General features: G+C 42.5%; 1 protein-coding gene across 1 annotated transcript; it reads right to left on the bottom strand.

Moving 5' to 3' along the window:
• Positions 1–521: 521 nt before the first annotated feature.
• On the bottom strand, positions 522–12,801 carry LOC117949708 (NACHT, LRR and PYD domains-containing protein 12-like). Its single transcript, XM_034880227.1, has 9 exons — positions 10,971–12,801; positions 9,628–9,801; positions 8,575–8,748; positions 8,076–8,249; positions 4,787–4,960; positions 3,810–3,983; positions 3,092–3,265; positions 1,794–1,967; positions 522–817 (listed from the first exon to the last, which is right to left on the bottom strand). Exons 1-9 carry the CDS (start codon positions 12,707–12,709, stop codon positions 808–810), a joined length of 2,967 nt encoding a protein of 988 aa, XP_034736118.1. The 5' UTR covers positions 12,710–12,801; the 3' UTR covers positions 522–807.
• Positions 12,802–13,397: the final 596 nt, after the last annotated feature.

Genomic DNA, 13,397 nt, shown 5'->3' with positions numbered 1-13,397 from the left:
CCCCCCCCCCCCCGTGACGGTTAGCTTTTAGCTGGAAAAGACAGCAAGTCTCTAGGTCTTATGGCAGTAAAATGATTGAAATATGAAACAAAGATGCCGTTTGGAGCTGTTTTTCGTCATATATCAAACGTAAGAGTGCAACACCGTGAAGAGGCAACGCGGAACACACGGCAACCGGAACAACTGTGATAAGATTAGATGTAGTTGGTGTACTGCACGCGGAATGTAACCCGTTTCTATGCCACGCCACACAGACCCGTTACCACCAGCAGACTGCAGCAGAGACCAGGACTGCAACAGAGACCAGGACTGCAGTAGAGACCAGGATCACAGGAGGACAGCAAGCTGGTTAATTACACTACACAGGAAATGTATATGTATTCATATATAAAGCTCTTTTACATCATACAGGAACCAATCACCATCACACACATTCATACACTGTGGCCAAGGCTGCTCATCAGATACACACTCACACACACACACACACTCCGATGAGCAGCATCGGGGGCAACTCGGGGTTCAGTGTCTTGCCCAAGGACACTTTGACATGGGACTGCAGGGCCAGGGATTGAACCCCCACCCTTCCGATTGGCAGGAAACCGCTCTACCACTGAGCCACAGTCAACAACTAACGGTTAGAAACATGTCAACGTGTCACTAAGGCCAAATTCATGATTCAGCGTTGATTGGCTCAACGGCCTTGGACACATGGAAGACTGATCTTTACGTTGGCAGTGACATTAAAAACACTCCCCTCTTCCTTCTGTAGACTCTGGACTTTCTGATCCCTCCCTCCGACAGCAATCACTCCCACCTGAAGAGAGAAAGAAACAGAAGAGATGGATGAGTGTTTTCATCAGCGGTCCGTCAGGGATGCAGCAGGACCAAGAGGAGCAGCCTGCCTCCTTCCAGCTCTCATGGTGACGTTGGGCTTTGGCATCGAGTCTGTCGACTCTGCAGGTTTCACTGAAGTACACAGTGGAATAAACTGCTGAAAATCCTCAAGGCATCCAGGGTTTCCCCAATGTCCTGCCAGCCAGGCGGCCCACTGGGCCTAAGTAACCCACCAGGCCTAAACCTCTAGCAATTATTTTTATTTTATTTTTATTTTATTTTCTTAAAGAGGTACAGTGGGGCGGCTTGACATAGTCATATTTTCAAATCTCGAGTTAGTTTTTAAGCACTGACTTAAAGCATTGACCCGATTCACGTTTTTGGGTCAAACGGCCTTTTGACTGGAAGAGCTAGGGGCGCTACTATGATAGGCTCAACATGAGACGCTGGTCCCGGTCTCACCAGGGTCTCTACACATGGACTCAGCATCACCAGGGTCTCTACACATACCATTTACCCCCCCCCCCCCCCCCCCCAGTTTAACGTATTCTTACTTATTTAAAAGACGGAGCTAAAGACCGCATGGTTACTAAATGTAATGCTGGTTCTATGAAAGAAGATCCTGTGATTTGCAGGCTTCAGTCAGACTGATCAGACTGATAAAGATGAACTGATCATTAGTGTTGAAATGAGAGCTCAAACACTTTGAGATCAGATGTAATGTCTCTGGAGATGTGATGCTGTCAGCTGTAATCAAGATGTACTGTATAGGTATCCTGCAGACACGAACACAACAGTCATCTTAACATCAACTCAAACACATGATCTGATTGGTTGACTGTTCCTCTCACAGCTTCACTATGAAGGTTAGAGCTTTACAGGAAATACTGGACTGAATAACTGTTTAGTTCAATTCTGCTGAAACCAGCACGGACTGACTCCACCTCTCTACTGACCTCACAGTCTCCAGTCTACAGTCTGGACTCTCCTTCAGATCACACAGCAGCTTCCCGTCTGAATCCTTTAGGCTGTTTTCACTCAGGTCCAGCTCTCTCAGGTGGGAGGGGTTGGACTTCAGCGCTGAGGCCAGAGCAGCACAGCTGGTCTCCGTTAAACTGCAGCCAATCAATCTGAATAAAGAACAAATGATGTAACTTTAGAAGACAGAGTTCCTGTTTGCAGTCATTTAGTCTTTAATAATCTGTTCAGAGCTGAAGAAAGTTTAGAGATACTGATGGAGTCTCCATCCACATAACAGACCGCAGCTCTGATTAATATTGACGTTATAGGTTGATCATTTATTTATGTTGCAAAAGTTAAGAAAAATCTACATTGTCTTGCTTTATCAATGTGTAATATATAAATGGAATCAAAGATTTGGATTTTAAAAACAGAATGTGCCTCTCCAAGTCATTGGGGTCCTCAGAGAGTGCACAGCTGTTCCTGGTGCTGCGCTAAGGCTATGTGAACTTCCTGGACATCCTGCCAGGACGTGCTGGGGGGGGTTTCTTCATTGCTGCTGGCAGCTTTAATTTAATGTTTAATTTTGTAGTCTCTTTGTTTATCATGAGTCCTGTCTTGTTTCACTTCCTGCTTGGTGTGTTTTCCTGTGATTGTCTGCCCGGCCCTGATTCATTTCACCTTGGGCTCTTAACCTCAGAACGGTGTGCACCGTTTAACTACAGATTCCTGGTTGAACGACATGCATCCCCGGAACAATGTGCGCAAGGGGCTTTGAGATTAGTGGGTGTGTCTTTTGTTTATTGGCTCAGCTAATAACCAATCAGAACAGACACGACTGTAAACTCGTGGTAATAAAAAGGAGGAGATCACACAGAAGGATATTCCTTCACCTTTTGCCTATCTGCCTCTTTAGGAAACCCTTTTTTGTCAAACCTTTTTTTATAAACTTTCAAAATCTACTGATTGCCTCCTCGTCTCTATCCTCTGCATTTTGGGTCCAAGTCTGCTGTTTCCAAGTTGAGACAATCACAAAATAAATGGTTGAAGTGAACCTGTCTTACACCTTGCAGGTAAAGGCCCTGAACCCCCAAACAAGAGCTTTCAGTTATCCTGGCTGATTTAACTTCTTCCCAGGACTGTGTGGTTGAGTTTTAGACTTCCTGATCTAATGTCATTTACCTTTGTGCAACATTGCAAATAATGTTCATTTCATTTTTTTTTTAAGTTTATGTTTAAAGAAAAAGAAATCTTAATAAAAAGATGTTTAAAAAAAGATAAAATGATGTCTGACCTCAGAGTCTCCAGTCTACAGTCTGGACTCTCCAGAAAACCACACAGCTGCTCCACTCCTGAGTCCTGCAGCTTGTTTTTACTCAGCTGCAGCTCCCTCAGATGGGAGGGGTTGGACTTCAGAGCTGAGGCCAGAGAACCACAGCTGGTCTCTGACAACCTGCAGACACTCAATCTGAAAATAAAATAAATAAAAAAGATAAAAATCGATTTATAATCCAATCAGATGTGTAGAGGTTTTAAATGTGTAGCTCAACATTCAATGATCTTTTCCCTAACATGAGTAGAGACTTTGTCTTTGTGTTATTGGGGATCATCCTCATGTCAGCCTTCTATAAACATCATCCAAATGTCACCACAACATTCATATACCTTTTCATTTCAAAACAGATTAATAACATACTGCTGATCTCAGAGGATCAACTCTATATTGATCATTTAAACAGCTGAGTTCTAAAGGATCAATATGAATGATTATCCATTTAAAACTCATATCAGTTAAGAGGATCATCTGCATACAGACAATTTAACCATTATGAAGATTAATTTACAACTTCTCTAGTTTCTTCTAAAAAGTTTTGTGACTGCAGGCTAAATTTACTACAAGAAGAATGAAACTAGGAACAAAAGGAAATTCTCCACGCTATGTTTGTACATAAATCAGGTTCAGTTGTTAATTAGACATATATATAACAGTAACAGAGAGGCAGGGAACGTACCTCAAAGTCTTCAATCTACAGTGTGGATCCTCCAGAAATCCACACAGCAGAATTAAACCTGAGTCCTGCAGCTCGTTGTAACTCAGGTCCAGCTCCATCAGATGGGAGGGGTTGGATTTCAGAGCTGAGACCAGAGAAGCACAGCTGGTCTCTGACAAACTGCAGTCCCACAATCTGAATAAAGAATAAATGATGTGACAATGTTCCTGCTTGAAATCATTCGGTGTTTATAAATCTGTTAAAAAGTGAAGATATAGAATATACAGAATTTAGAAAAAACACCTGAATCCATCAATTCATAACAAGAGTCATCTTGAGACACTTTAGAGATAGAGTAGGTCTAGACCACATTCTATAATTTACAAGGACCCAACTGTAATTCCCCCAGAGCATTTAGTGCAACAGTGGTGAGGAAGAAACCTGGGACAGACCCAGGCTCTTGGTAGGTGGTGTCTGATGGTGCCGGTAGTCAATAAGACAATTAACAAGATGAAAATCGTACAGACTCTAACTTTAAGATACTTGTAGGCTTTACAAAAGTGAACTTGTGTAATGAAGAGTTTGAAAGGTTCTTTCTTGTTTGGGTAAAGTTTTTCATTGCAATGAATGAATATTTTCTAAAAACAAAAATGTATTTACAATTTTAAGTCTTGATTAAGTGCTAGTAAAAAAAGCTGGTTTAACAGTAGGAACCATGTGCTCCCCTAAAGGCCCACTGATTACCTGTTCATTTAAAACACCCCTGCTGTGATACCTATCACCATGTAATCAAGCTACCCTATACTACACCCTAGTGGTCAGACTGTATATTACAGACATTTGATTAATAAAAACAATGAATAAAAACAATAACTTAATCGGCTCCTACAATACTAATTGTGGATCAGTATAATATCAGCCCTATGTCTGCAGTTTAGGGTCACTAAAACTTTCACTTCATATTAATCTCAGCAGAGAAGTAAAACATGGTGTCTGACCTGAGAGTCTCCAGTCCACAGTGTGAACTCTCCAGAAAATCACACAGCTGCTTCACGTCTGAATCCTGCAGCTTGTTGTTACTCAGCTCCAGAAGTCTCAGATGGGAGGGTTTGGACTTCAGAGCTGAGACCAGAGATGCACAGCTGGTCTCTGACAAACTGCAGTCATATAATCTGAAAAAGAAAAAAATAAGTAGATAAAATACATTCATAATCCAATCAGATGTGTAGAGGTTTTAAATGTGAAATTTAACATTACTCTATCCTGATCGTAAAACAAGTAGAGACCTTGTTAAACACTTTGAAATGAACAGAAACTATAGAAATATTTCTACTTCAGAAAGTAAACCATGTCCATTTAAAACCAGATAATCTTATGTATACACATGTGATCATTTAACAATTATAAACATTCATTTACTTTTATAGCTATCAGTGAACACTTTCTACAGTTTCTTTAACAAAAACGTCTTCTGGGACTGCAAACTAAATTTACCACAAGAAACATGAAAATATGAACAAAAGGAATTGTAGAACTTTACAGATGTAAATTATGCTGGTACATAAATTAGGTTAAATTATTATTATTAATAATAATAATAATAATAATAATAATACATTTTATTTAACAGCGCCTTTCTAACACTAAAGGACGCTTTACAGACAATAAAAGACAGATACAGGGAACATAAAATTGTAAGTAGTAATAACAAAATAAATAAAACTAAAAACAAAACAAACAAAACAAACGAACAAAAAAAAACAGGAACAGTGTATTTACAGATAAGCGAGCTCGACCAGATGGGTTTTTAGTCTAGTTTTGAACAGGGGGAGAGAGTCGATATTGCGGAGGTCTGGTGGGAGTGAGGTCCAGAGCTGGGGAGCAGAGCGGCTAAAGGCTCTGTTCCCCATGGTGATAAGTCCAGCTGGGGGGACAGTGAGGTGGAGGGAGGAGGAAGATCTGAGGGAACGGGAGGGGACGGCGATGTGAAGGAGTTCTGATAGATATGGAGGAGCAAGGTTATGGATGGCTTTGAAAGTATGGAGAAGGATTTTAAATTGTATTCTGAATTGAACTGGAAGCCAGTGGAGCTGCTGAAGGACCGGGGTTATATGATGAAATGAGGGGGTTCTGGTGATGACACGAGCTGCTGAGTTCTGAAGAAGTTGAAGTTTATGGAGGGATTTTTGAGGAAGGCCAAAAAGGAGAGAGTTACAGTAGTCAAGGCGGGAGGTGACGAGGCTGTGGATAAGGATGGAAGCAGTGTGAGTGGTAAGGGACGGACGGAGGCGGTTAATATTACGAAGGTGGAAGTAAGCAGACCGGCAGATATTATTTATGTGTGACTGAAAGGAGAGGGAGGAATCGAGGATGACGCCCAGACTCTTGACCTGAGGGGAAGGGGAGACCAAGGAGTTGTCGATTGGGAGTTTGAAACTATTGATTTTGGATAGGGTGGACTTGGTGGCTACGAGGAGGAGTTCGGTTTTATCACTGTTTAGTTTAAGGAAGTTTGAGGTGAACCACTCTTTTATTTCAAGTAAGCAGTTAGTAAGGGACAAGGGGGGGAGCGAGGAGGTGGGTTTGCTGGATAAGTAGAGCTGGGTGTCGTCAGCTTAACAGTGAAAATGAATGTTGAATTTGTGGAAGATATTGCCAAGGGGAAGTAGGTAGGTGATGAAAAGGAGGGGGCCAAGAACTGAACCTTGAGGGACGCCAGTAGTAACAGGGGAAGGGTGGGATGTGAAAGATTTGAGTTGAATAAACTGAGTGCGGTCGGAGAGATATGAGCGGAACCAGTCAAGAGGGGTGTGAGAGATTCCGAGAGAAGAAAGTCTATTGAGGAGAATGGAGTGAGACATGGTATCAAAGGCCGCACTGAGATCGAGGAGGATGAGGATGGAGATGAGTCCGGAATCAGCAGCTGTGAGGAGATCATTGGTGATTTTTATAAGGGCAGTTTCAGTACTATGGGAGGGGCAAAACCAGACTGGAAAGGTTCATATAGACAAGTAAGGGTAAGAAAAGCATGAAGTTCAGCAGACACTATTTTTTCAAGAATTTTAGAAATAAAGGGAAGATTTGAGACAGGACGAAGATTATTATAGTTGGTTGGGTCTGAGCCAGGTTTTTTCAGAATCGGAGAGACGGATGCTGTTTTCAAAAGTGAGGGGACAATACCAGAGGAGAGAGAAGAATGAATGATGGTAGTTATGAAGGAGAGGAGGGAAGTGAGACAGGTTTTGACCAGAGCTGTGGGGAGGGGGTCAAGAGAACAGGTTGAGGACTTGGATTTACGAATGAGATCAGAAATTTTGGAGGGGGTGGGCAGTAGAAAGCAACAAAATGACTGGCTATTGGGGAGGGGCAAAGGTGGAGGGGAAGGCAAGGGGGTCAAATGTAACTGCTGGTGAATGGAGTTGATTTTTTCATTAAAAAAGACAACCAGTGAATTACAAGTTTCAACAGAGTACATGTGAGAAGGCAGAGAATCAGGGGGATTAAAAGTCTTATGGATCATTGAAAAGAGAGACCTGGAGTTTCCTTCGTTGGAGCAGATGAGGTCAGAATAGAAGATTTATTTAGTTACGGCTATTGAGTTTGAGTAATGAAGAAGATGAGATATATACATTTCTTTGTGAATAGAGAGACCAGTTTTTTTATAGAGGCGTTCAAGTTGGCGACCCTTGGCTTTCATAAGACGGAGCTCAGGTGAAAACCAAGGGGCAGAGTGGGAAAAGGACACAGATCGGGTTTTGAGAGGGGCAAGGAAGTTGAGAATATTGCAAAGTCCAGAATTATAATGGGTGGACAAGGTGGTCTGGAGAGGAAAAATCAGGAATAGGCAAATTGTCAATGTGGGAGGATAGGATGTCTGTATTTATGTTTTTGATATTACGAAAAGAGATCTGGCGGACTGGCTTGATTACAGATAGAGACAGAGAGATATTGAAGGCCAAAAGAAAATGATCCGAAATGTGAACATCATCAGCAGAACAGTTGGAGGGGATTAAGCCAGAGCAGCAGATTAAATCCAGTGAATGTCCTTTTAAGTGTGTGGGGACATCAACATACTGATGGAATCCAGAACTGTCTAGACAGGTGGTAAAGTCTTTGGTGAGTGGGAGGTTTGTATTGTCAATGTGAATATTAAAATCACCAAGGAGAATGATATTAGGAGAGAGAGTAGAGAGGTGGGTAAGTAGTAGGGAGAATTCGTTTAAAAAGTCGCTGTGTGGTTAATTAAAGATATTAGATCTATAACAGTAACAGAGTCAGGGAACTGACCTCAGAGTCTCCAGTCTACAGTCTGGACTCTCCAGAAAACCACACAGAAGCTTTACTCCTGAATCCTGCAGCTGGTTATTTCTCAGGTCCAGCTCTCTCAGATGGATGGGGTTGGACTTCAGAGCTGAGGCCAGAGAAGCACAGCTGGCCTCTGACAAACTGCAGCGCCTCAATCTAAATAAAGAATAAATGATTTATCATTAGAAAACAACGTTCCTGGGAGATGAGGGATATGAGCAGCATGATGCCAAGGAATAAATGCGATGGAGGGATCTATTTGCAGCCTTATGTCCCAGATGGGATAAAGAGAAGTAGGTAAGGTTAAGTGGTGACGTCAGTGACATGTCTGAGTTTTACCTTCTATGAACATAACGTTATCATTAGTGCAAACGTCGGCTCTTGACACGTTACCTGTTAACTGTAACATTACCATTAACATACATAGGCTAACGTTAGCTGTTAACAAGCTAACACACAGAAGTGAAACATGGTTACTGACCTCAGAGTCTCCAGTCTACAGTCTGGACTCTCCAAAAAACCACACAGCTGTTTCACGTCTGAGTCCTGCAGCTCGTTGTGACTCAGGTTCAGCAGTCTCAGGTGGGAGGGGTTGGACTGCAGAGCTGAGGCCAGAGAAGCACAGCTAGTCCCAGACAAACTGCAGTCCCTCAACCTAAATAAAGAATCAATGATGTGACTTTAGAAGACAATGGGCAACATTCATCAATTGTTCTTAAGAACAAATTTTATTCTTAAACTGGATTTACGCTGTTTTCACGTACTGTAGATTCTGGTATTCACCAATGTTTTCTCATTTGGGATTTGTTGTTAAGTAAGAACAGAATCTACACAATCTTAATTTAAGAAAAAACTTAACAGATATTGGTGATTGGGGCCATTGGTCCTGCTTGAAATCATTCAGTTTACATCATACATATACATTAATGAATTCATAGTCATACGTTCATCGCTTCTCAGTGATGAGCTTGACTGCAAGAGGAACAAATGAGTGCTTATACCTGTTATATTTACCCAGAGAAACCTTGTATCTATCTCTCTCTTTCTTTCTTGAGTTCAACAGCTCAAACTCTGAAAACAACACAGAGACTTAGATAAAACTGTCTTATCCGGCCTGATTGTTGCCTGATCAAAAAGCTCTTGTGGGTTGAGAGGTGCAGGTGTTCCAATAATTTTTCCTTCCGTCTTAACCAGATTGAATATCTGAATTTTAGATTTGACTGTCAAATTCGCAAACCAGCTGGTAATACCGTACCGAAGAATTGAGTCTATTGTTGCTCTGGACAGGATGCATGTTGAAAACAAGGTCAGTCAGAACACTAAGTGACATCAAATGAGGCATGTTAGATTCAAAAACGTTAATGTATCTTTCAGTCTCTTCTGTTTCCTCTTATTCATAACAATCATTTTTATGCAAAATACTAAGACAGATGTTTGTTTTTTAAATAAAAAATGAAAAAATAAGACTACGTCTCTTTTGAAGACTTACTGAACCAAGCATCACACTGTACATGCTAACAACACATGGACTGACCTTAAAGTCTCCAGTCTACATTGTGGACTCTGCAGTCCAGCAGACAGATGCTTCACTCCTGAATCCTGAAGCTTGTTGTGACTCAGGTCCAGCTCTCTCAGATGGGAGGGGTTGGACTTCAGAGCTGAGGCCACGACTCCACAGTGAACCTCTGAGAGTCCCGAGTTAGGAAGTCTGTTATTGCAGATAGTAAAATATTTCAAATTGAATAACATCTGGTACTTTTTACAAAACACATGAAGAAGCATATTTAGTTCAGCTGGTCAGTCACTGATCACAAGTGTCCCTGAGCAACATAATGAACCCATCCGGCGGCTTTGGACCACAGTTTCTGACAGCTGACTGTAAGGAACATGTGTCTAAGGTTGTGGTTTACAGGCTGCTGTGATTTGTGTTTGTTAAACTTTATTTTAATTTGATGTTCAGTGAACTGTAAAATTGCTGCAGGTTGTAACTACACTCGTGTTATTATGTCACCTCATCTCCTTTTCATCTTTTAATAAATTCATTTAATTACTTCTGTTGCATTTAAAGTATAATTAGTACAAAAGATTATATTATTATAATTGTATGGCTAATTTTCCTCCAGTGGAGAAGAATATAACTGTATGCTGCTATTTTCTCTGCATATCCAGCCTTTAGTGTAACTGGAATGGAAACATTTTGTCCGACAGTTTAAATTTGCAAACTGATATCTTCCATTCAAATACTACCAGAGAGAGAGAGAGAGAGAGAGAGAGAGAGAGAGAGAGAGAGAGAGAGAGAGAGAGACAGAGACAGAGAGAGACAGAGAGAGAGAGAGCTTTCTCACTGTCAACTAATTAAACTCACTTCTATAAAATGAATTAGTTCAGAAACATCTTGTAAAAATATTAAAGCAATAATTAAATGAAAACCGTTTAAAAATAGTTAAAACTTCAGGTGGTATTAGTTCCAGCAGATCACAGATATTACACGTCTGTGTGTCTTTATATAAAATTATAGAAACAAAGTGCAGTCCCTGTATACATTATGTATGTGTACACATACACTTATGTATGTATATATATACACTTATGTATGTGTATATATACTTTCCTGGAGAAGGCAGCGGTGTCCTATGGACTTCTGTTTGTTTTGTAACATGAAATGTAAGTGAATTCATGAATATGTAGGATATTAATACAGACGCGTCTGTATTCGTCTGCTGTATTACGCATTAGTATCAGCCGGGCGTGCAGGGCCCCGCGGTCTACAGAACATTATTGTTCAGCAGTGTGGATGCTCATGTTATAGTTATGGTTATCAGGCTTTCCGTGGGGATCTCTTCACATTACTTTTGAGTGAATCACATCTGGACTTACCGAGCCTTTCTGCAGTTCCTCACAGCTGGAACCAGTCTCAGTCGTCCCTGGTCTGACGCTTTGTACTTCTGCAGGTCTAACTCATCCAGAACCTCCTCTGACATCTGCAGCATGTAGGCCAGAGCTGAGCAGTGGATCTCAGAGAGTTCCTTCCCTGATCTGTTCTCAGACTCCAGGAAGTCTTGGATCTCCTGATGGACCGAGTGGTCCTTCATCTCCATCAGACAGTGGAAGATGTTGATGCTTCTGTCAGGAGAGATCTCATCACTGTTCATCTCCTTCAGGTTGTTGATGGCTCTCTGGAGGATTTCTGGACTGTTGTCTGTCTGACCCAGCAGACCTCCTAAGAGTCTCTGGTTGGACTCCAGAGAGAGGCCATGAAGGAAGCGGACAAACAAGTCCAGGTGGCCATTTTCACTCTCAAGGGATTTCTGCACAGCTCTCTTAAGGAAGACATCCAGGGATGAATCAATGTAGCCTTTTTCCTGAAACTCCTTCAGGGATGGGTCAATGTTTTTATAGTGCCAGTCCCAGTCTGGTCCCAGGAAGTCCTTGAGTACCTGTGTGTTCCTGTTGGTGTAACAGTGGAAAAGATAGACTGCAGCCAGAAACTCCTGAACGCTCAGATGAACGAAGCAGTAGACTGATTTCTGGAAGACAACACTCTCTCTTTTGAAGATCTGTGAACAGACTCCTGAGTACAGCGAGGCCTCTCTGACATCCAGACCACAGCGCTCCAGGTCTTCTTGGTAGAACATGAGGTTTCCTTTCTCCAGCTGTTCAAACGCCAACCTCCCCAGCTTCAGAAGAACTTCCCCATCAGCCTCCATCAGCTTCTGTGGACTTGTCTCATGTCCCTCAGCATACTTGAGCTTCTTCCTCTTTGTCTGAACCAGCAGGAAGTGGGAGTACATGTCAGTCAGGGTCTTGGGCAGCTCTCCTCTCTGGTCTGTAGTCAACATGTGGTCCAGGACTGTAGCAGTGATCCAGCAGAAGACTGGGATCAGACACATGATGTGGAGGCTCCTGGAGGTCTTAATGTGGGAGATGATTCTGCTGGACCGCTCTTCATCACTGACTCTCTTCCTGAAGTACTCCTCCTTCTGGGCGTCAGCGAAGCCTCGTACTTCTGTTACCCTGTCAACACACCCAGGAGGGATCTGATTGGCTGCTGCAGGTCGGGACGTTATCCAGACGAGAGCCGAGGGAAGCAGCTTCCCCTGGATGAGGTTTGTCAACAGCTGGTTGACTGATGACTTCTGTGTGACATCAGGAACAGCCTCATCGGTGTTGAAATCCAGTGAAAGTCTGCTTTCATCCAGGCCGTCAAAGATGAAGAGAAGTCTGGAGGCAGCGAGCTGGTCTGCTAGGACCTCCTGTAATGTTGGATGGAAAACACGGAGCAGCTCCAGAAGACTGGACTGCTCATCTTTGATCAGGTTCAGTTCCCTGAAGGAAAGAGGAATCACCAGACTGATATCTTGGTTCTCCAACCCCTCGGCCCAGTCCAGACAGAACTTCTGCACCGAGAAGGTTTTTCCAACGCCGGCGACGCCGATCATCATAACGACTCTGATGGGTTTCTGTTGGCCAGGTGAGGCTTTAAATATGTCGCTGCACTGGATTGGAGAGTCATGGAGGATCTTCTTCTTGGAAGCTGTCTCCAGCTGCCTCACCTCATGTTGGGTATTAACATCTTCACTCAGTTCCTCTGTGATGCAGAGGACCGTGTAGATCATGCTGAGGAGGGTTCCACTTCCTGTTTGATCACTTCCTTCAGTCACACGTTCACATGTCCTCTTCACACTGATCTTATGTCCATGTTGTCCACTAATTCCTAAAAAAGGACAAAAGGTGAGAGACAAAACTAAAGACTAAAGAAAAGTGAGTATGTCTCTTTTTCAAGCTCCATATTCTGCTCATCTTCAGGTTCATAAATGTATTTGAGGTTGGACCAGAATAGGTTTCCATGGTTTCATTTTCTAAAAACTCTATTTTTGTTGTACTGCACATTGCTGCAGATCCTGTTTTCACCCTGTGTGTTTAGGTCTCTGTTTTACCTGTTTTAGTTCCATCTTTATTGGGAGTCACACATGCTCAGTACCTAGGTAAGGACTACTAACCAGTCAGGAGCAGAGTATGAGGGCCCTGACAGTACCTAGGTAAGGACTACTAGCCAGTCAGGAGCAGAGTATGAGGGTCCTGACAGTACCTAGGTTAGGACTACTAGCCAGTCAGGAGCAGAGTATGAGGACCTGACAGTACCTAGGTAAGAACTACTAGCCAGTCAAAAGAAGAGTATGAGGGACCTGACAGTACCTAGGTAAGAACTACTAGCCAGTCAGAAGAAGAGTATGAGGGTCCTGACAGTACCTAGGTAAGGACTACTAGCCAGTCAGGAGCAGAGTATGAGGGTCCTGACAGTAC

Source organism: Etheostoma cragini, chromosome 8, assembly GCF_013103735.1.
Source record: "Etheostoma cragini isolate CJK2018 chromosome 8, CSU_Ecrag_1.0, whole genome shotgun sequence".
Taxonomy (NCBI): Eukaryota; Metazoa; Chordata; class Actinopteri; order Perciformes; family Percidae; genus Etheostoma; species Etheostoma cragini.
This window is presented reverse-complemented; position numbering and strand designations above follow the sequence as displayed.

Coding starts and splice junctions, on each gene's coding strand:
- LOC117949708 (XM_034880227.1), bottom strand. CDS start 12,709: ATGATCTACACGGTCCTCTGCATCACAGAGGAACTGAGTGAAGATGTT. Junction 8,250..8,574: donor TGTAGACTGGAGACTCTGAG/GTCAGTAACCAT, acceptor TTCTTTATTTAG/ATTGAGGCGCTGCAGTTTGT. Junction 3,984..4,786: donor TGTGGACTGGAGACTCTCAG/GTCAGACACCAT, acceptor TTCTTTATTCAG/ATTGTGGGACTGCAGTTTGT.